The sequence below is a fragment of the Nannobrachium achirus genome (genome assembly GCF_963921795.1).
Source record: "Nannobrachium achirus genome assembly, chromosome: 12".
NCBI lineage: Eukaryota > Metazoa > Chordata > Actinopteri > Myctophiformes > Myctophidae > Nannobrachium > Nannobrachium achirus.
The window spans coordinates 11,734,502-11,761,450 of record NC_137832.1 but is presented as its reverse complement, the minus strand read 5'-3'; the positions used below and the strand labels follow the sequence as shown (position 1 = coordinate 11,761,450).

The 26,949-nt window shown below is 41.9% G+C and overlaps 1 protein-coding gene across 1 annotated transcript; it reads right to left on the bottom strand.

Annotated features, from left to right (window-relative positions):
• Window positions 1-8,428: 8,428 nt before the first annotated feature.
• LOC308295299 (dihydrofolate reductase-like) lies at window positions 8,429-25,470 on the bottom strand. Its single transcript, XM_080738332.1, has 6 exons — window positions 25,325-25,470; window positions 19,226-19,275; window positions 18,351-18,456; window positions 16,660-16,786; window positions 12,821-12,936; window positions 8,429-8,895 (listed from the first exon to the last, which is right to left on the bottom strand). Exons 1-6 carry the CDS (start codon window positions 25,414-25,416, stop codon window positions 8,814-8,816), a joined length of 573 nt encoding a protein of 190 aa, XP_080594458.1. The 5' UTR covers window positions 25,417-25,470; the 3' UTR covers window positions 8,429-8,813.
• Between the last annotated feature and the right edge of the window lie 1,479 nt (window positions 25,471-26,949).

Genomic DNA, 26,949 nt, shown 5'->3' with positions numbered 1-26,949 from the left:
CCATATACACGTCACACTTTCCCCCTACTCATATCTCGGCCACCGTTGGCCCGATCCATGCCAAAATTTCCACACAAACTCCTTGCCTGCCAAACTACAACCTCCAAGGACCCCCGCAGTTCCAGGGACCCCCAGGTCCCTGGGGGACCCCCAGGTGTAAAAAAAATACCAAATGTGCAAAAATGACCAAATGACCACCCCCACGGGGCTGCTCACGGGGAATTCCCGGGGACCACCCACTCCTGGTGGGTGGTTGAGGAATTTTGTATAACACGGTTCTATTGTTGCGACCGTAGGTCGCATTTACTATCAAAAGCTCCACGGGCTGTCTGTCTGTCAGTCAGTCAGTCAGTCAGTCAGTCAGTCAGTCAGTGAGTCAGTGAGTCACACTTTTGCCCTGCTCATATCTCCACAACCGTTGCCCCGATCCATGCCAAAATTTCCACACAAACTCCTTGCCTGCCAAACTACAACCTCCAAGGACCCCCGGAGTTCCAGGGACCCCCAGGTCCCTGGGGGACCCCCAGGTGTAAAAACATTACCATATACACGTCACACTTTCCCCCTACTCATATCTCGGCCACCGTTGGCCCGATCCATGCCAAAATTTCCACACAAACTCCTTGCCTGCCAAACTACAACCTCCAAGGACCCCCGCAGTTCCAGGGACCCCCAGGTGTAAAAAAAATACCAAATGTGCAAAAATGACCAAATGACCACCCCCACGGGGCTGCTCACGGGGAATTCCCGGGGACCACCCACTCCTGGTGGGTGGTTGAGGAATTTTGTATAACACGGTTCTATTGTTGCGACCGTAGGTCGCATTTACTATCAAAAGCTCCACGGGCTGTCTGTCAGTCAGTCAGTCAGTGAGTCAGTGAGTCACACTTTTGCCCTGCTCATATCTCCACAACCGTTGCCCCGATCCATGCCAAAATTTCCACACAAACTCCTTGCCTGCCAAACTACAACCTCCAAGGACCCCCGGAGTTCCAGGGACCCCCAGGTCCCTGGGGGACCCCCAGGTGTAAAAACATTACCATATACACGTCACACTTTCCCCCTACTCATATCTCGGCCACCGTTGGCCCGATCCATGCCAAAATGTCCACACAAACTCCTTGCCTGCCAAACTACAACCTCCAAGGACCCCCGCAGTTCCAGGGACCCCCAGGTCCCTGGGGGACCCCCAGGTGTAAAGAAAATACCAAATGTGCAAAAATGACCAAATGACCACCCCCACGGGGCTGCTCACGGGGAATTCCCGGGGACCACCCACTCCTGGTACTCCAGAACGGATGCAAAAGTGGTGGCGCCCCCAGTGGAGGACCCCCTCCACTGCAGCTCACATAAAATGCCCTAACTCGGCCTAGGAGCGTCCGGGAGAGCCGGGGCCGGTACGTATTCGTCCGCCAAGGCAACGCGGAGACCCCACCCCTCATTTCTCACATGGCCCTCTTCTAGCGAGACCTACGGTTGCTTATCTCCCGATTAGGGAGTCTTACTGGTGAAAATAGCAGATCTACATGCTCACAACGCCTCGCAACTCGGAACCAGAAATGGACCATGTTTAATTTGTCATTTCAGAGGTATTAACACAATCAATAACCAAAGACAATGCATAGCTATTTTTTTCCAGGACCTTCCAGGACCCTTGATAAATTCCAAAACATTTCCAGGGATTTCATGACCGTGGGGACCCTGCACATATAACCATCATCATTGAAGGCTCAATGCCCTAAGCAAGATTCAGCGCCTCTTCATCTTGCATACCCAGCAAAAAAGGGCATGTCATCCTTGTGAAGCTACAGAATAATCACACTCTTATTGCTAACTTAGTTGAAAACACCCTTGAAAAGTTGTCAGTCATTTTTCTAATCTCAAGAACTTTGGTATTACCAACATCTTAACAACAATATGCACTAGTGTTATAACAGAGTGATGATGACATATCTATCTCCAATTATGATTCATGGTTACACATGCTTCATCTGGACGAACTAATATAATTAGTTTGTGTGTTTTCAATTTATCTCTCTGAATAACTGTATAACAGGGCCATAATCTTCTGTTAACTAACCCATTTAGGCCTAGAATTATTGAATGCTTTAACTACTGAAAAATAGCAGATATACAAGCTCACGGCGCGGCACCGAGTGCCGCGCTGCGAGCTTGTAGATCTGCTATTTTTGAAAAATCGTGAAAATTGGAATTTTGACCCGAGTGTGTCTTTTGAATCCTTCTAAGATTTTTTGAAGTCAGCAATCTGGCTCGCCATTGTCAAAGAAAAGGTCCTTTTCACTTAACTGGAGCTCAGTTAATCTGTTCTTGAGAGACTACTATGTCAGTGGTTCTCAAACCTTTTCATGTGAAGGACCCCCAAAATGATATTTATTTGGCCACGGAGCCCCATCTCAAAATATTTAGTTCCAGGGACCACCCAGAAGCAAAATTTAGTTACAAACGTTCGCTTTGAAAATACACTTTTTTCAAAAATAGCAGATCTACAAGCTCGCAGTGCGGCACTTGGTGCCGTGCTGTGAGCTTGTATATATGCTATTTTTCACTGGTTAAAGCAGGCCTGTTAAGGACAAGTTCACCTCTGGGCCAGAGGTGAACTTGTCCAGAGGCTCTGGCCCAGCGAAGATTGTTAGCCATTAGTGAATTACCTCACCTGTTAGCAAAGTGATGACTTCACTATGTATTGCAGTTAGTATGGATTATCTCCCGAGTTTGCTCTTAGAATTGGACCATAAATTTAGTATCATGCACTTAACATGTCACATGCATCATGATGTGTCATGCACGTCCTCAATTTTCCTCGTAGGTTCCCGCATAAAGGGGCTATGCTTTGACAGTTTGTTGGCTTTTCAGCAGACCGGGTGCTGAGGTCCCTTCTGAGAAACACTCAGAAGCTAAATTCCAATGTTAGGAAATCACTCAGTTGAGACTTACAGTGATTTTCAATAATAGAGAAGAGTAGCATGCTATTGAGTATTGACTGTGAGAAGATGCATCTGTGAACATTGCGAATAAACAAGATGATATGTGAAGCATTTGTGGACAATCTCTATTATAATTTTTCCCGTCAGATGCTATACACACTATTTCAGTAATCTATCTATAAATGCGACAAATCTCTGTCTGCGTGTGTGTGTGTGTGTGTGTGTGTCTGTCTGTCTGTAATCCGCGTATCTCAAGAACCGTTCGTCCCACCGGCTTCAGATTCGGCACGCAAGTTCCCCGCCGCGGCACGGAGTGCAGTGCCGGGCCTCGGCCCGACCCGACCCGAAACGTTCGGAATCTCCTTATGCGGGGCTGATTGTTGACATCAGGCTGTTCCGGAGGAAATCGGCGCAAGCGCTGACTCATTGTGACATCACTTCATAAAAGGCTCTGACATCACGTACGCCACGAGTCAACAAAAAATCTCTGTCAGTGTGTCTGTATGTATGTAATCCACGTATCTCGAGAACCGTTCGTCCCACCGGCACGCGCGTTCTCCATATATGGGAATAAAATGAATGCCCGTATGCGGAGCTGATGTCTGACATCAGAGTTTTCCGCAACCGGTACTGTGTGTGCAGAGATCTTCATATATGAGCATAAGTGGACAAAGACAAGCAGATGGTCAAAACGGGTCCTATGACAACAGGTATATTGGGGTTTGCATTAAAGGGTGGGGCATTCATGGGGTTTGCATTAAAGGGTGGGGCATTCATTCCCTATTTCAAATTCGGCACGCGCGTTCCCCACCGCAGCAGGTAGTGCAGTGCTCGGCCTCGACCCGACCCGATACACGATTTTCTGGAAGCAGCACGAAAGGTTCGGATTCTGATGTCTGACATCAGGATTCTCCGGAACTGGCACTGTTTCTGCATAGATCTCCATATATGGGCATAAAATGGATGCAGACAGACAGATACAGATATCTCCATATATGGGCGTTGATAAGGAAATGGGTCAGGTCCACCTTATGTCATAGTTATCAGACAACAACTGTTAATACAATATAAAACCCAAGTGTTCGTTGAACCTGTTATTTGAGGAACACAGAGGGACCCAAATAAAACAATGTCCAGGCAGAGTTATAATCCAATATTCCAAATTATTTATTTCCTATTCTCTAAGTGTACAATTATTGATGAACCTATGCTAATGTAAATGAATGAATGTAAGAAAAGAATGATACAACCTTACAACAATGGCAATACAGCAATACAGCAATACAGAGCTCTGGGTCCAAACAACTAGCACATCTATACTATAGGGGGGGGTGGGGGGGGTGACTGGCCCTGTTACAGATGTTGTCCAAAAATCATGCAGATCGGTACACGGTATCTCTGTAGCCATTAAACGAAACGGGTATTTCTTACATTGATGCTCCGACATATTATCACGTAAGCACCAGTTAAAGTTACTTTCCATCCCTCATATACTGTGTGCACAGTGCACACCCCATAACCCACACACTGCACATCATTTCAGAGCTCATATCTTTGAACGGGTAAGGGCTAGTAGAGTAAACTCAGTGTGTCAGTTCACGAAGTCTGCACACCGAGTTTCTAACTACAGAGCTTCTTATACAATTTAGATCAAAGGGGTTGATGAGTCGATTCTCGTCATGGGTTGATCTTCTGGTAATTTGGGACGGTCCATGACAGGGTGTTGACAACTTTGATTTACCGCAAGTGATGGATTGTTTTCACGTTTCCTGAAATTAAAACAACTCAAGCAGAACAAAGTGCAGAAATATCGCTAATATTCTGTGTATGTTTCCACACCTTTTGTCAGTTTTTTTAGAGATTCGTGGGTGGGTTCATGACCTCGATCTAGTTTCGTTTTGACAGCTTAAGTTTAGTTTTTGACAGCGTAAGTCAAATTGATGATACATCGCCGTTATATTCTGATTTCTCTTTGACTGTAGAAGTGAACTAAAAATAACTGTCATAATGATATATTTAAATTTTACGGAAATGTTAAGTGCCTGACATCACTCTTTTAAACCAGTTTCGTGTACATTATGCTGCGGCAATCACCTTTTATTGCGACCGTAAGGTCGCAGTTTAGTATCAAAACCTCCACCGGCCGTCCGTCCGTCCGTCCGTCCCTGAGTCACACGTCACACGTCACACCTTTGCCCTGCTCATATCTCCGCATCAGTATGACATCACACTGCTGACATCACTCTGACATCACAGAGTCCACAGCTGATGATGTGGCGTGATGTCATACAATACACAAACAAGCCCTATATAAAGGGGCAATTCTCACCAGGGAAGAGAGCATTCCTCGACTCAGACCTTATCGCCAGGCATTGTCTGTCGTACATTTTGGTCAATTCCAGTGGGGATGCCATTGAAAAGTTAATCTAGTTGTACAAAGTAATCAAAGAATGGGTTGACTGGTAGGCTGGTTGACTGCTTTATCTGTGGAGAGTGTATGTCACTGAGAGTCCTTTTATAGCGATTGAAATCATGATGAGGTCACGATGAGTCATCTATGCCCAAATATAGATTTCTAGGTCAGATGGCCCATGGAGTTTGTGATGTCAAACCTAGCAACCCAATATAAACAAACCTGATGTCAGACCTGAAGTATCCTTTTATACCCATATATGGAGATACAGAGATCTCCATATATGGGCATATTAGAAAGCCCATATATGGGCATATACGGATGACATCAGGGATATCCATATATGGGCATAAAAGGGACAAGGGCTTACAGTTAAGAGATCTCCATATATGGGCATATCAGAAAGCCCATATATGTTCATATACTGATGACATCAGGAATATCCATATATGGGCATAAAAGGGACAAGGACTTACAGTTAAGAGATCTCCATATATGGGCATAAAGGGACAAGGACTGTTACAGTAGATATAGAGATGTCCATATATGGGCATAAATGAACAAGGACTGACAAACACTGAGATCTCCATATAACCTATGGGAATATAAGGGACGAGGACAATGCGTAGCATTGTGAGCTTGTAGACCTATTTTCTAAATATTGTTGTACATTAAAAACTTGAAATGGGTCGTTCTGCATAGTACTTGGGATTTGTTGGTGTAAATGTTCACATAGAGTGTAATAATAATTGGTAAAACAAACTTTTGGCCTATTTGTGGAGATAAGCGACCAACGGTCGCTTATCTCCCGATTAGGGAGTCTTACTGGTTACTGGAATCTACGTGAACTGATGTTTTAAAATTAACCCTAACCCTAACCCATCAAGCAGATGGTCAAAACGGGTCCTATGACAACAGGTATATTGGGGTTTGCATTAAAGGGTGGGGCATTCATGGGGTTTGCATTAAAGGGTGGGGCATTCATTCCCCATTTCAAATTCGGCACGCGCGTTCCCCACCGCAGCAGGTAGTGCAGTGCTCGGCCTCGACCCGACCCGATACACGATTTTCTGGAAGCAGCACGAAAGGTTCGGATTCTGATGTCTGACATCAGGATTCTCCAGAACTGGCACTGTTTCTGCATAGATCTCCATATATGGGCATAAAATGGATGCAGACAGACAGATACAGATATCTCCATATATGGGCATAAATGGACACAGGCAAACAGATGGTCAAAACGGGTCCTATGACAACAGGTATAATGGGGTTTGCATTAAATTTGTCTCCTTCTCCATCTGTTTGTCTGTGTCCCTTTATTCCCATTATGGAGATCTCTGTATCTGTCTGTGCCTCCGACTGTGTTAGAGACACAGTGCCGGTTCCCCCTTTAATGCAAACCCCATTATACCTGTTGTCATAGGACCCGTTTTGACCATCTGTTTGAAAAATCGACAGAGATCTCATATATGGGCATAAAATGGACGCAGATAAACAGATATCTCCATATATGGCTTATATGGGCATACAATGGACGCAGAATCACAAAGATCTCCATATACGGGCATAAAAGGGACACAGACAGACAGATACAGAGATCTCCATATATGGGCATAAAATGGACGCAGATAGACAGATATCTCCACATATGGGCATATATGGGCATAAAATGGACCCAGAAATATAACTGCAGTGATCTCCATATATGGACATAAAATGGACGCCGACAGACAGATACAGATATCTCCATATATGGGCATAAATGGACACAGGCAGACAGATGGTCAAAACGGGTCCTATGAAAACAGGTATAATGGGGTTTGCATTAAAGGGCGGGGCATTCATTCCCTATTTACATTGTTCCGAGTTGGCCAGGTCGCCGACTTGGGCGGCCCAGCTTCTAGTATAATTAATTACATTGGTTAGGCTATTTCTTATTGTATTTATTGTGTTATGTAATTAAAATGAGTCCAAACATAGCCCTACAGTAGTAGGTGACTGTCACTGCATTAACTTAATTTAGGCCTAGAATTATTGAATGCTTTCACCATTGAAAAATAGCAGATCTACAAGCTCACAGCGTGGCACTCGGTGCCGCGCTGTGAGCTTGTATATCTGCTATTTTTTTAATATTTAAAGCATAAAATATTGCGTAATAATGTGTTCAGGCCTAAATGGGTTAATAAAGCTGGGCTGTTAGCCTGGTTCGGAGCAGGTTAACCTCACAGTTTAATCTCCATGGTAACTAATGTGGAATAACTTTCATGAAAAAATATGATTTTGGGGCTCCTTGGCACCAACAAAGTTTGAGAACTACTGATTTAGAAGGCCTCAGGTCTTAATTGGTTAATCACAAGCTTTTTAATACTTTTCAGTGGTTCAATATTCACAAAACCCACAGAGTAAAAAAAAAAACAGACATATTAAAGGGAATGACTTTCTTTTCTTATCAATTACTCACCCCATGGAGACTTGAATTCATGGATATTTTTATGTACCGTATGTTTCGCATTCCTAAGCCAATAATCTCAGGAGACTGTAAGGAACAAAGCAGGCTCTTTGTGTCTCCATAGGGCAGGAGTTCAAACTTTTTTGTCTCAGGGCACCCCATGAATATTTTTTTTTAATCCGAGGCAACCCTACATTATATTTTTAATTCCCAGCAGCTTATATTTATAGCATATCGTCGTTGTTGGGTGGAAACCTTGTATGTCCAAAACCGTTCATTTTGTATTTATCATCTATAAAATGTAATAAACTAGTGAAAACAGCAGATCTACAAGCACATTGTGTGCTTGTAGATCGGCTGTTTTCACTAGTTTTGTTTTGTGCGACAGTCTTGTATGATGAAGCAGGGCTTTGCTTTACCAAAAGACGTACACATTTGAAACTTGGAGACACTAGGTTTCTGCCCGACAGTGACAACATTTTAGTGATTATGTTTGCAAGGAAAACCTTGAGAGAATAGCCATTTTGGTTAGAACTGACAGAAAATAACTTGTACTTATAGTTTAAAATGATACTAAATATTTTTTCAAGTGTCCAAATAAATTCCAAAGATTATCAAATTATCTCGCGGCACCCCTGGACTGCCGTCGCGGCACCCCAGGGTGCCCCGTCACCCACTTTGAAAACCCCTGCCATAGGGAACCACTGCAGGTCATCAAAGTATTGGCAGGTATGCTACAAAAAAACAAAAACAAACAAACAAGTCTCCATGGGTGAATAACCGATAGGAAAAATAAATATAACTATCCCTTTAAGCTCTCAATATGATTACACTACTTTTGTTTCGTGGGATACCTTTGTACAAAGTCTGGCATTAAACTATGAAAAGAAATATTGAAATATGGAGATAGAATATTTCTGCCCCGACAGCAAGGGCATAAAAGATGAAGCAGTGATGCACTCAGAGCTATTTACATGACAGTGACAGAATGACATCACATCACAGCTCAGTGGTCCGTGCTCTCATAGACTTCAAAGCTGTACTGGACGCCGTTCTCCTCCTGTAGGCCTTCTGGTACACCTGCAACCCTGTAAACATAAAACATGACATATTACATACCGTATTTTCCGGACTATAAGGCGCACTTAAAAGCCTTTAATTTTCTCAAAAAACGACAGTGCGCCTTATAGTCCAGTGCGCCTTATATATGGATCATTCATTGACATTGACATTCCCTTTAGCACAGCTCCATCTGTTTGATGCATAACGCAACGGTAGCGTCTATTATGTGCGCCTTATAGTCAGGTGCGCCTTATATATGAAAACAGTTTGAAAATAGACCATTCATTGACAGTGCGCCTTATAGTCAGGTGCGCCTTATAGTCCAGAAAATACTGTACTGTAAACATAAAACATGACATATTACATACTGTAAACGTAAAACATACATATTACATACTGTAAACGTAAAACATGACATATTACATACTGTAAACATAAAACATGACATATTACATACTGTAAACGTAAAACATACATATTACATACTGTAAACATAAAACATGACATATTACATACTAGGGCATTCACCAAATATTTGAATATTCAAATATCAAAGTCACTATTCAAAGTCGAATATTCGCTTATTTTTTATTTTTGTATTGTTTTCCCTTTAAAAAATATATAGTTATAGGAAGTCATTAGAATGAGTTGTCAATGCAGCTGGTGGATGAATTTGTTAATGCTCTATACCAGGGGTTCTCAAACCTTTTTAGGCTGTGACCCCCAAAATAAACATATTTGAACTGGGGACACACATCCTGACAAGCACATGGAATTGTAGGTATTACATTTAACCCTCGTAGGGTCTTCGGGTCACTTTGACCCGGTTTTCAATTTTCAACATCAAGAAAAAGTATGTTAAAATATGTTTTTATCCATGAAACTTCTTCTGCTTGGCTTATTTACTGTACTAAACATGTGATAAGAAAATGGTACATGTCATGCATTTGCAACACCCCCCTGTATCAACATATAACACCCAGGGTCTTCGGGTCACTTTGACCCGGCCATTCAAAGTGTATGCTAAATGGCTAATATTTAGACCATTTCTTTCTGAAAAAACATTGGACATATGGATTTTTGAGTACATAATTTGCTCACCATTACAAATTACATTGATAACAATTCATTCAATATTATCTCCGCCAGGCCGGGATGGCCAAAGGTGAGGGATTATGTTTTCGTTGCTTCTGTCTGTGAACCGCTAATCTCAGTCACCGCTGGACCAGTCAGCGTGAAACTTTACATGTACTCCCCCGGGAGGCCTAGGAAGATATTCAACCCCAAATCGTCCTGTTATAGCGCCACCATGAGGCAGAATTGAGCAAAACAAGTTTTGGGGGATATTTACAATACCGATTTTCTCTGGTCATTTGATCAATGTCATGGCCTACAGTATGTGTCACATTTTCTATTCAGATTGGCCACGATTCCAAAGATGCTTACGATTTTTGCGGGAGTGGCACATTTTGCTACCAAATGGGAACTTCATCCCTATGCCACTTTACAAATTCCAAGTTCCACAGCATTCCGACGTGATTTGTAGCATTTCTTTTTTATTTTATTTTATTTTGAGTAGCCAATTATGGTTTACCCTCTTTTTCTCCCCAATCCAGTCCTTATGCCAATTGATTCCTCCCCTATGTTGTCACTGCTGTATTGTCACCCCTATGTTGTCACCTACCGAATCACCTGACAGTGAGGACCCCCCACCGAGTGGACGTAGGGCCTTCGCCCTTCGTCCTACTCCTCCCTCCCAAAACCAGCTGCCGCCCAGCCTGGCTGTAGGAATACATGTACAATTATCAACCTCTCCGCCCAGCTTCCCTTCCCTCGAACAACAATTGTGTTTGCATAGATGCCCCACGATTGATTCAAATCCACAACCTCTGTGGCAGTGACACTGTGCCATCAGAGCACCTGTAGCACTTTGTGCAAATCAGAATGGGACAAGAAATATTTGACATATAGTTCTTGATCAAATGACAATAGGAATAATATGTACCAATTGGTGTGAGATTTGGACAAAGTCTATATTGTAATACCAACAAGATATTTTGCAAAGATCAGTCTCATGGTGGTGCTATAAATGACAGATGGAAAAGATTTCTAGTGGAGTTTCTTTCTAGGCCTCCTGGGCGTATGTGTGCCAAGTTTGATGCTGAAGTGGTGCCTGAGATTAGCTGTTCACACAACAGCCTGATGGTGGCGCTATAAGAGGCAAATGTGAAGAATTAGGGGAGGAGGTTCTTCCTAGGCCTCCCGGGAGTGTATGTGTGTAGTTTCACACTAATTGGTCCAATTTGCCTGAGATTAGCTGTCCACAGACAGAGGAGTGAAAACATAATCCCTCACCTTTGGCCATCCCGGCCTGGCAGGGATAATACAAAATATTTATTGAATTGTTAGTAAAGTAGTTAATAATGACAATCAAATTGTGTTTAATATGATTTTTGGGGATTTCTAAATACTTTAGAATGGTTTAATATGAGCCGGGTCAAAGTGACCCGAAGGCCCTGGGTGTGACTAAAACATGAGGATCCTACGAGGGTTAATGTGACTCGGTTCCGCAGGTAAATATTGTGAAAATAGCAGATCTACATGCTCACAATGCCGTTGCGAGGCATTGTGGCCAGTTTCTACTTTCGCGGCCACTCTCTTATTTTGAAGGCTGGAAGTAGATCGAGCTCACAATTCCCAATTGACGACCTTCACGATTGACCCACCGTTAAGGCCTGTCCATACTTTGACCGAAACCGCTGTTTTCGGTCAAAAGGTCCTTTTCTACCATAAAATTATATCCCTCGGGACTTCTGAAAAGCATTGGACCGAACGAGAGTTCGGAAATTTGCACGTCAGAAAACACAACTCACCGAACATTTCGGTCGAAGTATGGAGAGGACTTTTGTTCCAGTTCAGAAGGTAATCAAGGAAGGAGGATCTATGTTATCATGGTTGTGCTATTTTTGCGAGAACGCCATGCCATCCTTGGTATCAAAAGTATTTTTTTGAGAAAATGGACTCTAAAGATGTGAAAATGGAGCACTTTGCGTGAGCCCACACCAGCTTTACTGTATATACAGTATATTTCGCGTGACATAGCGACATCAGCACTCTGGACACCGTTTAATATTTCGCGAGACATCGCGCGATCAGCACTAAATGAGTTACATTTCAATAACTGCACCTTTTCAGGAAGTGTGTCAATAACTGTGAATCGACATCATGACAAGTAGCCTAGGTTATGATTTCTTTTTAGTTTTGTTTGTTTGTTTTTGGCCACAATGGCCAGTGAATGTGGCTTCAATCATTGTTGTTTGTGGGAATATATGCTGTGGCGGAAGTATATGTGTATTCTGAAACAATTAATGATAGTAACTAAATAACCTTGCAAGTTACAACTGTGTTTTCATTTATATGGTAGAAGTGGTAGAAAAGCAATTTACCATTCGAGGGTCGTGGGTTGTTGGCTGACTAAGTTACCACTGTTTCAGGGTTGTTTGGCACTTAAGTTGCCACTGTTTCAGGGTTGTTTGGCACTTAAGTTGCCACTGTTTCAGGGTTGTTTGGCACTCCCTCTCATGGTAAATGGCTTACTGTAAACATAAAACATTACAGTAGGGGTGGGCGATTCCTACTGTTTGAATGCTGTACAGACACACACACAGAGCAAAAATAACGATAGAAAAAAATACAAAGGATTTTTTTTTTTTTACTTCGACTTTCTCTGGTGGGAGTCGACTTGTGCAATGAAGTATTGTTGACTTTTCCATTAATGCCTTATGAGCTTGTAGATCTGCTATTTTTGGAGAAGATATTTGGTGTAGACTGGGGTTAAACCGAAGTGACATTGATAAATATAAATACTATCAAAGTATTCTGCGGCAGACCACGGACTTGCGTCTTTGAGAAAACACTGCTCTTAGGGTTCATTCATTCCTAAAAACTCACCCCGACAGGAGGCGGTATTTGTCCAGGCTGATCTCCGGCAGGAAGGTGTCACAGTCAAACTGTCTGTGGACGCGCGTGACAAACAGCCTCCTGGTCCCCGGTCTCTCCATCACCTCCTGGGGAAGCCACACATCATCACAGCTGGTCAACAACACAACGTCCGTCTGCCTGTCTTTATACCAGGGGTTTTCAAAGTGGGTGACGGGGCACCCTGGGGTGCCGTGACGGCAGTCCAGGGGTGCCGCGAGATCATTTGACACTTGAAAAAATAATTAGTATCATTTTAAACTTGAAGTACAAAGTTATTTCCAGTCAGTTCAAACCAAAATGGCTGTTATCTCAACGTTTTCCTCGCAACATAATCACTAAAATATCGTCACTGTCGGGCCGAAACCTTGTATCTCCAAGTTTCAAATGTTTACGTCTTTTGGTAAAGCAAAGCCTTTCATCATACAAGACTGTCGCAGAAAACTAGTGAAAACAGCCGATCTACAAGCACACACCGCCTCGCGATGCGAGGCGTTGTGTGCTTGTAGATCTGCTGTTTTCACTAGTTTAGTACATTTTATAGATGATAAATACAAAACGAACGGTTTTGGACGTACAAGGTTTACAACGACGATATGCTATAAATATAAGTTGCTGGGAGTGAAAATGATAATGTAGGGGTGCCTCGGATTAAAAAAGTATTTATGAGGTGCCCTGAGACAAAAAGGTTTGGGAACCCCTGCTGTATAGGACTAGGGATGGGACCATATGAAAATGTCATATCGCGATTATTGTGACAAAATAAATCGCGATTTAGGATATTATCTCGATAATCAAAATCCATTATCCTGGGGCGGAACATTTGCCAAAAAATAGCAGATCGACAAGCTCACAACGCGTTGTGAGCTTGTAGATCGGCATTTTTTTGGCAAAGACATTTGATATGGAGTGAAAAAAATACTTTATCAAGTACGAATATTATAAGTACCTTTTACCAATTATAGAGGGTTTAAGTGGTACCGGATATGCAGCTCGGCAAATAAAAGGTGAATTGATCCCAGTGCATGACAGAGGACGATATCAGGATAAATTAAATCTCCACGATACGATTATCGTGAGTGTTTTTTATCACGATAAACGATAATATCGCGTATCGTCCCATCCCTATATAGGACTGACTCACACACCATATCGTAGCTATTCTCGCGTCACCACACTGTTGACTCCCACAATTTGCAAATGCTCCCGTCATACAGTCCGGGAGACGGAAGTTCCGATTATGAGTATCCGGCTTGAGAAGCGATAAAGCAGATGCGAAGCCTCCTCTCCCACTTCCGTTTCGTTTTTACAGTCGCACACATTTATCCTAAAAGTCATCTAAGCATATTGCTGCTTATCAGAAATTACATCTTAAAATATATTTTCAACAAGAGTTGTGAGATTAGGGCTGTCACAATTATTACATAATCGTCTAATCGTGATTATTTGACATTATCGCAATTATTATTATTGTGTCATAATCGTCATAATCGTGAATGTTGAAAAACTTCCGAAATAGTGGAAATAGCAGATCTACAAGCTCACAACTGTGAGCTTGTAGATCGGCTATTTCCACTATCAAAGTTATTATTTTTTAAGTAGTAAGTTGTCAAATATGCCAGTAATTTCTTTGTATATTTAGGTTATGTCTCATATCTACCATGTACAACTTCAAAGCCTAAAAGCCAAACAGAAATGTAATTATCAACGACAAAAACACAATTAAATCGTTAATCGCCAATTATTTGAGTGACAATTAATCGTCATGTAAAATGTCATATCGTGACAGCCCTATGTGAGATACTCTTGTGCAACGAAGTGGGAAATAAAAAATAAAGTAGAAATATAGAGATATAAAAGGTTTCTGCCTAACAAATACAATATGCTCGCCTCTCACACAGTCATCCTTGAGCTCCAGGTCTCCATGACAACCGAACTGACGACAAAGGGAGTGTGTGTACAAAGTGTGGTGTCAAAGGTCCAGACTTTCACATCACAGCCATCCCAGATGCACCGTCATTTATAACAGGCAGAAACCTCATTTGTCCATCTTTCAACTTTTTATGTTTTCGAAAAATGTATGTCCAACTACTGCAAAAATGTCCCGCAAAACATTGCCGATCTACAAGCTCGCGACGCGCTGTGAGCTTGTAGATCGGCTATATATACTGGTTTTGGTTCAGTTTTTGGGTTTTCGGAAAAAAAAAAATTTAAAGTAGCAGTGATATCCAAAAGAATCATATTAGACATGTCTGGGTGTTCACAGATGCTGTGGCTGCCAGAAATACATGGACAGCATTGTCCTATCAGAACCGTTCAAGGGCAAAGCAGTCACGCGGTCCCACACGACTTCCCTGTCAACTCCATGTGGTCGCTCTTACACATTAACAGTTCTGCTGCCGTTGACAATCCTCACTGTCATTGAAAGGGTTAAAATCATGGTGCCGTTGACGGTGATGACTGTGAATCTTACTGTATTTACAGTAAAGGTATAATTACTTACTGTACGTCGCTCCGGACCCGCCCGCATCGGTAATGTCCGCGATTTGTTTAAAACGCACGTTGGGCGTGCACGCGAAGTGAAGCTCCGCCATAGTAAATCCATTGAGAGGCCCATAAAGAGACTTCATTTACTCAAGAGACATTTTTATAAAAAGCGTGGTCTGCATACTGTACACAATAGACTCGGGCTGGGCGCAGCCATGTTTCTCTTCTGGGCTCACACTGTCATGTGACTAGATGACGTAATCGTTGCTGTCAAGTGATAATCCAAAAAAACAAAAACAACCCTCTTCGGGCACTTCAAAATAATAGCGGAGGCCTACGGAGAAAGCGGCGCGGCACCAAGCATTCTTTCAGATTAAAAGGCAGTAGATGTGTTAACATTGATGACCAGGCAAGTGCACACATAGACATCAAAGGGGGCTTGAGCCCCTGCCCTGTTATCCGTCTATAAAAAAGTGCCCTTTCCAGACCATGAATGCAGTGGTCGTGAAATTATGAAAGGAATGTATTTGTAGTATTATTTATTCTATCCCCATAGTTTTCACGGTGTTCGATGATGCTTCAATGTGTGAAGAAAATAAATCATCTTCAAAATAAAAGCACCCGTTTGGAAACATCCGCTTCATCTATATTCTTAACCGAGGGCAGCTACAGGCATGAAAGGGATTCTGTTAGTGTGGTTCCCCTGACATCACAGTGAAGTCAGAGCATGATCTCAGAGCGGCAAACCCATAGACCGTAAAAAAAAGTCTGTCAAGTAGGGGTGGGCGATATTTTCCCAAGCTGTTTCACGATAAACGATTTTATCACGATTATTTTTTCATATTGGTTTTTATGGTTATTTTTCAAGTTACTTGACAAAAACTAGACTCTCTGGGTTCCTTTTGGGAGGTCTAAATTGAACTTTACAAGTATGTAACTCTGACAGTATACAAATGAAACCAAATGGACCCGTAAGGGTCCATTTGGTTTCATTTGTATACTGTCAGAGTTAAGTGGAGACCTTGAAATTTTAAAGTTTGAGAGCTGCTGATTTAGAACAAAATGCAGGTTTAAATGAATTCTGCAATGAATCTCTGTATTAACGATTAAACAGGCTCCCTCAATTGTATCACGATATATATACGATATCTCTGAAAAGGCATATTGTGGAGACATTGTATCGTCTCAACGACAATTATCACCTTGACCATATCACCCACCTCTACTGTCAAGACGTCCAGGCGGACGGAGCCAACATTTCACATACTAAACCGCGACCTTCGGTCACAAATATCTGCACGTCCCGGTTGATGATGCATTGGTACCTTGTAGAGAGAACTGCCTCCTATGACCCAGACCTGGTCGGCTCTGTCCGCCATCTCGGCCGTGTCCAGCAGGCGGAGTGCTGAGCTGAAGTCGGAGGCCAAGTGGTGTGCGCCCGGCGGTGCTTCTCTGTGGGGTCAATTGACAGCTGGTCAATGCATGAGCCAGTGGCGTAGTAAGGTATCCAAGTACATTTACTCAAGTACTGCACTTGAGTACAATTTGGGTGCATTTTTTTTCTTTTTTACTTTGTTCAGTACTTACAAAAATACTTTTACTTCTACTCCATCTCAGAGGACAATATTGTCCTTTTACTCCACTGCAAGTATCTTAAAAATGTAGTTTACTAGTTACTTTGTAGATTTAGATTATCATCTCATATCACTCACAACTTCAAAACAGCAGATCTACAAGCTCGAGCTAAATGCATATGGGTCCACATCCGGAATTAATGGGGGTAAATTAATGGTAATGAAATTATTGTCTTAGGAATGCGACAAAAAACACAAAATATTATCGAACTCAAGTCTCCATGGTGTAATCAATAGGAAAAAAAAAAAACAAAAAAAAAAACAATACTCCTTTAAGCCCATATCTGGGTTTGCCCATATTTACAGTATGGACATATTGTGTCAGTCTCATGATAAGCATTGTGGTTGTCACGACGCGAATCACACTTGCAAATTCATTGTCCCTTTTATGCCCTTATATGGAGATTAGGGAGGGACGATATGAGAATGTTATATCACGATTATTGTGACAAAAGAAATCGCGATTAATGATATTATCGCGATAATCAACATCCATTAGCCTGGGGCGGAACATTTGAGTGAAAAAAGGCTGTATCAAGTACATATATTATAAGTACCTTTTATTAATTATAGAGGGTTTTTAAGTGGTACCAGATATGTAGCTCGGCAAATAAAAGGTGAATTGATCCCAGTGCATGACGGAGGACAATATCGAAATAAATTGAATCTCCACGATACGATTATTGTGAGTGTTTTTTTATCACGATAAACGATAATATCACATATCGTCCCATCCCTAATGGAGATCCCTGATGTCATCAATTTAAGCCTAGAATTATTGAATGCTTTAACCAGTGAAAAATAGCAGATATACAAGTTCACATTGCGGCACAGAGTGCCGCGCTGCGAGCTTGTAGATCTGCTATTTTTTGGAAAAAGTCGTGAAAATGTGTGCAAATCTTTGAATATATGTATTTTCAAAGCAAACGTTTGTAACTCAAATTTTGCTTCTGGGTGGTCCCTGGAACTAGATATTTTGAGATGGGGGTCCGTGGTCAAATACATATCATTTTGGGGGTCCTTCACATGAAAAGGTTTGAGAACCACTGACACAGTAGTCTCTCAAGAACAGACTAACTGAGCTCCAGTTAAGTGAAAAGGACATTTTCTTTGATGTTTAGCCAGATTGCTGACATAGAAACATAGGTTTTTCAAAAGACCTTAGAAGGATTCAAAAGACACTTATGGAATCGGGTCAAAATTCAAATGTTCACGATTTTTCAAAAATAGCAGATCTACTAGCTCGCAGCGCGGCACTCGGTGCCGCGCTGTGAGCTTGTATATCTGCTATTTTTCAATAGTTAAAGCATAAAATAATAATACACCATAATGTGTACCCGTTCTGAATGGGTTAAGCCCATATATCTGGTAGATATACACACTTGAGTTCTCTGCTGAGGACAACGTTAATCCTTCCGCCGAGGGGTCTGTTCTTCTCCGGGATGGAGAACCACGTCTTTCTGCCCATGATCACCACGTTCTGTTTCCCTAAAGAACACCACCACAACAGCCCGTTTTTTACCTAGCCAATCACAACACACATCCCTGTTCCCCCAGCCAATCATGACACACTGAATGATGATTAAAATCCTGTTTGACTACCGTAGCTAAATGCAGCTAATATTTAGGGTTAGGTTAATACGATTTTTGGTTCAATAAAATTGGATAACCCACACACCACACACACTTAACCACTTTCAACCTGACCTCCCTATTTTCGATGTGTCATTTAATAATACCTCAGTAATGAACGATCTGTCGCTGTTGGGTGGGTGGAAACCTTTCATGTCCAAACCCATTCCTTTTTGATCATTTGTGTGTAAAATAGTAAAAATAGCCAATCAGTGGTTCCCAAACGTTTTAGTCTCTCCGGCACCCAACTGGTGAAAATAGCAGATTTCGAAGCTTGGCTATTTTCACTACTTCTTAAAGGTTATTTCTTCTAATCGAGTTTTCTAAATTGTAAGATTTTTTCTTTTGAAATAATAATAATATACTGTGTATATATATATATATATATATATACATATATATGTATATATTATCTTTTTTAATCTGACATTTCACTGGCAACCCATAAAAATGTGTCCGTGTCGTGATGGATCCCGACCCACTGTTTGGGAACCACTGTTATAGATTGGCTATTGTCACTGATAGTTTATTATGACAGAATCAATTTACAAAAAACAACAACAAAATTATATGGAGATGAATAATTCATTTATAGTATATGAAGTAAACCATAAACGTCAGTTACCTTCAGCAGATGGAGTTGATGTCATCTTTCGGAAATGTTTGAATTCATTACTGTAATAAAATAAAGACTTGGTCAGTAACAAGGACACATAATAACATTGTAAACTAGAAGCAGTGCTCTTCCGAGCACAGGTCTCCACCAGGCCGTGCGTCCTGGTGGTGCTACTGTATAATAGGCCAATGTAAAAAGGGTGGCATATGTTCTTCACCTTAGATCTTTCATGGCAATCGGACGCTGCATGCATGATTTCAAGCATTGTGTTCCAAAAATGTGTTTTGCTAAAGTCTACCTGCTGGTGGCGCTATAACAGGACAATGTTAAAAAGGTAGCATTTGTTCCTTGACCTAGTGGGAATATGTGTGGCAAATGTCACGGTAATCGCAAGCTGCGTTGATGATTTGAGGCATTTTGTTCAAAAACGGAGCAATCCTGCAAACTTTGGAAGCTAATATTAGCCAATCAGGATGGAATATGAAATATCAGACGGATCGGACTTGATCACATGACTATAGAGATACTGTGTACCGATTTGCATGATTTTTGGATAAAATCTCAAGGAGTAATATCCAAAAATGTGTTTTACATAAGTCGGCCCAAAGGTGGCGCTATAAAAGGCTGATGTGAAAAATGCAGGGCAAAGGTTTGTCCTTAGCCTCTAGGGCAGGGCTACTCAACTTGAGATGGCTCAGGGGCCACTTAGCAAAATACCAAAAGTCCAAAGGGCCGCAAGCTAAAAATGACGGTCCTATTTTGGACGTTTACATTGATTTTGTACAGTACACAGTCTAATAATTAAGGAAACGCACAGAAAACAGCCACATTTCCATAAGCCAGGCCAAACCTCATTGAACCAAAAGATTGTCATGGATGGAATGATGAAATTGATGACAAATTAGGCTTTATTCACAAAATGTGAAGTGAAAATGAACAGTTCTGGTTCAACCTTTTTGTAACCTCCCCTGTGTCTGTGTCTGGGTATGGGTATTCTCATGCCACTAACACTCCTTTTCATTAATAGGACGGATTTAAAATAAATAAACGTTTATACTTATTATTCAATCACTCAAACCCCAGCATCCCTATTCTTGGTGGACATTCACCAAAAATAGCCGATCTACAAGCTCACCACAAGATGCATTGTGAGCTTGTAGATCGGCTATTTTGGTGAAGAGAGTTATTGTATGGAAAAATAACTCAAGTACAGTTCAACTCCCCCTCAGATGCACTGTACTTGTAAAACAGTTTGATGCTTTGAGCTTTGTAAAACACAACAGCTCGTTGGAGGAGATTTGTGTTAATAAGCATAGTTCCTTGGCTGCAGCGCGATCTGTTGGAATGCTTGCACTGTCGGTGCCATAGAGTTATAGTTGGAGCTGACTGGCGGAGTCGCGGAGGGAGAGACAAGCAGCGGAGACAAGGGCTAGGTCTTCATTAGCCTGAAACATGACGATTGCGGGATTCGCGGCCGTTCATATCGCACGACCGTCATGCGTCTCCGCTCCAGTGAGCCCGACTGTGGTTGTCTGCTGCAAAATCTCCGCATATTTGTCTGTCTGACTGTCTCGTTGTACTGTAGCTCTAGTGTAGCGCCTGCATCTCTGCACTGCTACTGCATTCGCTTCCTGACTCTTATCCCTAACTACGGAGTGCACGGAGGGTCAAACATCACCGCGTTTTGCGTTTCGCGTTAACTTTGACAGGCTTAGAAAAATCATATTTTTTTTGTCATGATCATGACGGGCCGCACAGACATGCGGAAAGGGCCGCATGCGGCCCGCGGGCCGCGGGTTGAGTAGCACTGCTCTAGGGAGTGCGCTTACAAAGTTTGAAACTGATCGGTGGATAAAACCACAAATCGGGCTGTTATAGCGCCACCATGAGGCTGATTAAAAAAATAATAAGTGGCATTTCTTCCTCGGCCTAGTGGGAACGCGTGTGCGCGATTTCATGATAATTGCACTTTGCGTTTGTGATTTGAGGCATTTTGTTCAAAACGGCTCAATCCCACAAACTTTGGAAGCCACTCTTAGCCAATCAGGATGGAATATGCAAAATCGGACAGATCCGTGTCGATCACATGACTGTCGAGATATTGCCTACCGATTTGTAGGATTTTTGGACAAAATCTGTAAGAGTAGTGCACAGAAATGTGTTTAGCAAACATCAGCCACTAGTTGGCGCTAGAAAAGGCCCATTTGAAAAATTTAGGGCAGAGGTTCTAGATTGGCATCCAGGGAATGTGTGTGCTCACTTTGGCAGCGACCGGGCCAACGGCGACTGAGATTTGGCGCTCACAAACTGCGAGGACGCACGGACGGACGCACGGACAGACGGACGCACGGACGGAGAGGAAAACATACTCTCCCCCATGCCTTCGGCTGGTGGAGACAATGACACATTGAACAAAATATTTTTAGATAGTGGTTCTTTGCCAAATACAGTAGGGGATTTTGTGTCGCTGAATTTGAAAAAGCAATGCATCTTTATTCCATGGCTAGGGATGCACCGTTACTGAAATATCCCAACATAAACAGCTTGAATGTATTTATTATTTTCTTTACTTTTGAAAGCTTCCCCAGAACACGTTATTATTATTTTCTTTCAACATAATTATAAAATAAAATAGACTAAAACCGATATATTATTTTGATATCAGTTCAATACCAATATTGCTTTGCTGTTACTTTACAACATGTTTGCATCGGTCCAATGCACCATTTACCATTCAGCACTTTGGTTGTTCCGTTCACCCTCCCCTACAACCACACCCTCCACTGGATGATGAGGCGTACGTGGCACTTTACTGAGAATAGTATTTAAAAAACTACAGATTACAGAAAAAACACTGAATGTTGAAAGTTCCGGGTTTTTTCTTTTGTGTAATTGAGATAAGGAAACTTGAAAAAGCCTAAAAATAAAATAAAAAAATAATTATATTTGATGTCATAAGATCTTTATGGCCAACATCTGGCCGATACCAATATGGTGACCGATTAAATGCCCATCCCTATTCCCTAGACGGAAGCATTTGAAAATTGTGGGAGTCAAGAGTCTGATTCGACAGACTACCCCTCTGAGCACTCAATATGGCCACCCGAGTAGCTGCCATGGGAAGCTGAATTTACCCCTGTGGGATTAGATTAAATAAACAAAAAGGTCTGCATTACATTATGTATTTTTGGTCCACCATTCAGCTGTTCATTAGTGCAGGGGTTCCCAAACTTTCTTGTCTCAGGGCACCCCATGAATATTTTTTCAATCCGAGGCACCCCTACATTATAATTTTCACTCCCAGCACCTTATATTTATAGCATATCGTCGTTGTCGGGTGGAAACCTTGTATGTCCAAAACCGTTCGTTTTGTATTTATCATCTATAAAATGTACTAAACTAGTGAAAACAGCAGATCTACAAGCACACAGCGCCTCGTGCTTGTAGTTCGGCTGTTTTCACTAGTTTTGTGCGACAGAAGTTTCTGTCGCGAGTTTTCTGTCGTTTCTGATTATGTTGAGATAATAGCCATTTTGGTTAGAACTGACTGAAAATAACTTTGTACTTAAGGCCGTCACGGCAACCCAGGGTGCCCCGTCACCCACTTTGAAAACCCCTACATTAGTGTCACTTTAAATGAGACTTTTTCGGTTTTCCCTCCATTCCTGAGACAATAACTATGACCGGGTCATCGGTCAATAGGACTGGTCTTGTGCAACAAACATTATGGACTGTGGACTCTGAACACACACCAGCAGACATGGCTTTGCAGTGCTGTTTGATGGAATCCTTGTATGTCCAAAACCACTTTTCTTTTTAATTATCATTAAAAAGAAGAAAACTAAAGGTCAAAATAGCAGTTCTAAGTGTAACAAATGTGACGTATTGTTGTGAGCTTGTAGATCTGCTATTTTCACTACTATTTGTATGGTGAAGTAGGGCATTTAATTTATGAAACAAACATAAAAAGTTGAAACGTGCAGTTACGCCAATGTATGCTGTCACTCTAACCATACCGTTTTCTCAACGTGCGGCCCAGGGACCACACGGGGGTCCTTGAGTTTACAGTTTACAGTTTAGGCATTTAGCAGACGCTTTTAATCCAAAGCAATTTACAATAAGGAGGATGTTCCTTCATTGTCGCTATTGTTACAAGTACATGCAACTACAGATTACAGAACGTACAAGAACGTCTATTTTATGATCAGTTTCACCATTATATTATCTCTGTATCTGCAATAGGCTAGACCAGGGGAGGGCAACTTTGATGATGGAGAGGGCCACTATACACACTCACTCCAGTGGGCCACATCCCTATTGTTACTGTCGAGCAAAAACCTCTCGAATCCAGTGAGAGTAGCAAAAATAGCCGAGCTACAAGCTCAAAACATATCGTGCTGCGACTAAATTCAAGTGGATTTAGTTACACTTTATGGACTTAAATACAAATCCATTGGACATAAAAAAGACTAACATTTTAATACCACTATACTAGTCCTTCAACTACTAATAGAGCATGTGGCCCCTGGGCCACCAGTTGCCCATATATGCTAGACAGACAGACAGACAGACAAACAGACAGTCTCTATAAGGCACTGCGGTGATAAGCTATCCACCGCGGTGTAGTCTTTTTAAGTAATAAAACTACAACATTACGTCATTACTCGCGGTGAAGAGCTATCCACCGCGAGTCCCACTCCCGACACATCTCTCTGTTTTTACTTACAGACAGATCAGCCCATCACCCCGTTCACTGATTGATCAATCTAGACCAGTCAGTCACAGTGATAGGACTTCACCGTGACTGACTATGATGGCCTCCACTTATTTTCTCACTTTAGGTGGATAGCTCATTACACCTAAAATTTGCGGTGATATGCTCTTCACCTTGGACTCTGATAGGGGCTTTAGTAGGCTAGACAAAGTCCTTGTTATTATCTACAGTAGGCCACAAAGACATTCAGACAGACAGACAGACAGACAGACAAGACAAGACAAGACAAGACAAGACAAGACAAGACAAGACAAGACAGGTCTATACCCACAATAGGATAGACCAGGGGTCTTCAATAGGGGGTCCAGGACCTCAGAGTTACTAAAGGGGGTCCTCCAAATCTTTGTGAGATTTGTTTTTATATTAACCACTTGAACCCTAGCCCTATCCTGAGAACTTTTGCCAAAAATAGCAGATCTACAAGCTCACAACGGCAACACTATCGGCTATTTTCGGCAAAGAGGTTTGGTGTAGAGGGGAAAAAGAGCAGACTAAGTACAGAATCAAAGGTCAAGTTTGTTACGTTTATTAATTGACGGTTGATGTGGTTAAATACGTATCTGAAAACACAAATTGGCATGAATAGAAAATACACCGATGATTGTGCTGTCAAACAATGAAACTATATGGAATCTATGAAAAGGATGTGGGGGTCCCTGCTTCATCTCTCTCTCAACTAAGGGGTCTTTGGCCTGAAAACGTTGAAGACCCCTGGGATAGACAGACCGACACACGCATACAGAAAATGCATTCTGGACGAAATGACAGACTGCAGATATAAAGTTATAACAATAAGTAAGCTAAACAACCAGGCAGCTTGGTAAAAACCATGCAGCTTTATTTTTATGCAAATGAGCGTGTCCAGCTTTATTTTTATGCAAATGAGGTACCTGTCACTCGACTCTGCCGGTCGGTCAGCCAGCTTTCAAGAACTAGACAAAAAAGACTTTAGATATAAAGCTCCCTATGTGAATGAGGCATTAGCCAGACAGAAGAGTGTGTGTGTGTGTGTGAGAGAGAGAGAGAGAGAGAGAGAGAGAGAGAGAGAGAGAGAGAGAGAGAGAGAGAGAGAGAGAGAGAGAGAGAGAGAGAGAGAGAGAGAGAGAGAGAGAGAGAGAGAGAGAGAGAGTGTGTGTGTGTGTGTGTGTGTGTGTGTGTGTGTGTGTGTGTGTGTGTGTGTGTGTGTGTGTGTGCGCGCGCGCTGCTCGCGCGTAGCCTCCATTCTACTCCCTAGTACGACATTGTCGCTCGCCCCTCTAATCGCGACACGTTGTTAGCTTGTAGATCTGTTATTTGTGTTGTTGTTACTGTCGCGAGAATCGAGATTCACGTACCTGAGTCGTATGGGATGCCAGGGTAGGTCCCCTTTGTTTCCGATGCCCATGTTAGGACACACAGCCACAATGGCGTTCAGGACACGAGGCATTGTTTTATAACTTATGATTGAACTCAACTGAATGTCCTTAAAATAATAAAATGTGTCGGTTTTGTCTACTAATACACGCAAAACACCACCAGTCTGGTTCAACGCTGCCGCCAAATGAGCCGACGAGAGGAAGTGACCGCAGCGGAACCCTACGCCTACTGGTTGAAAGTCCATGCATCCCATGGCCCGAACGGACGGCACGCTGCGATTGGCTAGTTGGTTGTAAGCATGTCGACAATGGGGAACACAATTATACATTTGGTACACACTATTGTCATTTTATATAGGTAATAACGATTTTGGAATAAATAGCAGAATTTTTTTTTTCTCTATACAATGTAAATAGTATAAAAAAAAATACAAACTCAGATGTAAAATACATTTAAAGGTAGCAGCTCTGTTTCATACTGTATGTGCTGTAGGTCTAGATGTCAATCAATGGTTTGTAGATTGAAGTCCTTATATTAGGGTGGTTGTGTGTTCCAGTCTCTAGCCTTCTATCGCAACAGTTCACAAATCTTGCTGTTGTGTTCGCACGTTGTTGTATTTACAGTACTCTACCACCAGAGGGAGGTAGAGTACTGAGTAAAGTAGCACGACTTAAAGGAGTAGTTCACCCCCAAAATGACTTTTTTTCTATTGATTACTTAGTCATGCCATGGAGACTTGAGTTCAATATTTTTTTTTTTTGTATTTGTCGCATTCCTAAGACAAAAAATGGATTAGCCTATAGTACACATTACCCCCATTGATTCCGGATGGGGACCCAAATGCATGTGGGTCCCCATCCGGAGCCAATGGGGGTACATTTATTGAAAGCAAATTGTTTTAGGAATGCGACAAAAAACGAAACATATTATTTAACTCAAGTCTCCTTGGCCTGAGTAATCAATAGAAAAAAAAGTCATTTTGGGGGTGAACTACTCCTTTAAGACCCTTCTGTTTACCGCTGGCTTTGATTGAGTTTTATGCATCCTAATGCCATTTTGCACTTTGCTTGATCTTCTGTAAAAGCACATTATTGAATGGCCTTGTTAAAATGGGCAAATAAATAGCCTATATGTACCGAGTAGTTTAGGCATTTAGCAGACGCTTTTAATCCAAAGCAATTTACAATAAGGAGGATGTTCCTTCATTGTCGCTATTGTTACAAGTACATGCAACTACAGATTACAGAACGTACAAGAACGTCTATTTTATGATCAGTTTCACCATTATATTATCTCTGTATCTGCAATAGGCTAGACCAGGGGAGGGCAACTTTGATGATGGAGAGGGCCACTATACACACTCACTCCAGTGGGCCACATCCCTATTGTTACTGTCGAGCAAAAACCTCTCGAATCCAGTGAGAGTAGCAAAAATAGCCGAGCTACAAGCTCAAAACATATCGTGCTGCGACTAAATTCAAGTGGATTTAGTTACACTTTATGGACTTAAATACAAATCCATTGGACATAAAAAAGACTAACATTTTAATACCACTATACTAGTCCTTCAACTACTAATAGAGCATGTGGCCCCTGGGCCACC

Excerpts from the sequence above, each read along its gene's own strand:
- LOC308295299 (XM_080738332.1), bottom strand. The coding sequence starts at position 25,416 with ATGCCTCGTGTCCTGAACGCCATTGTGGCTGTGTGTCCTAACATGGGC. Across the intron at positions 12,937-16,659 it reads GAGGCAGTTCTCTCTACAAG|GAGGTGATGGAGAGACCGGG; the intron begins GTACCAATGCAT and ends TGGCTTCCCCAG. Across the intron at positions 8,896-12,820 it reads AAATACCGCCTCCTGTCGGG|GGTTGCAGGTGTACCAGAAG; the intron begins GTGAGTTTTTAG and ends TTATGTTTACAG.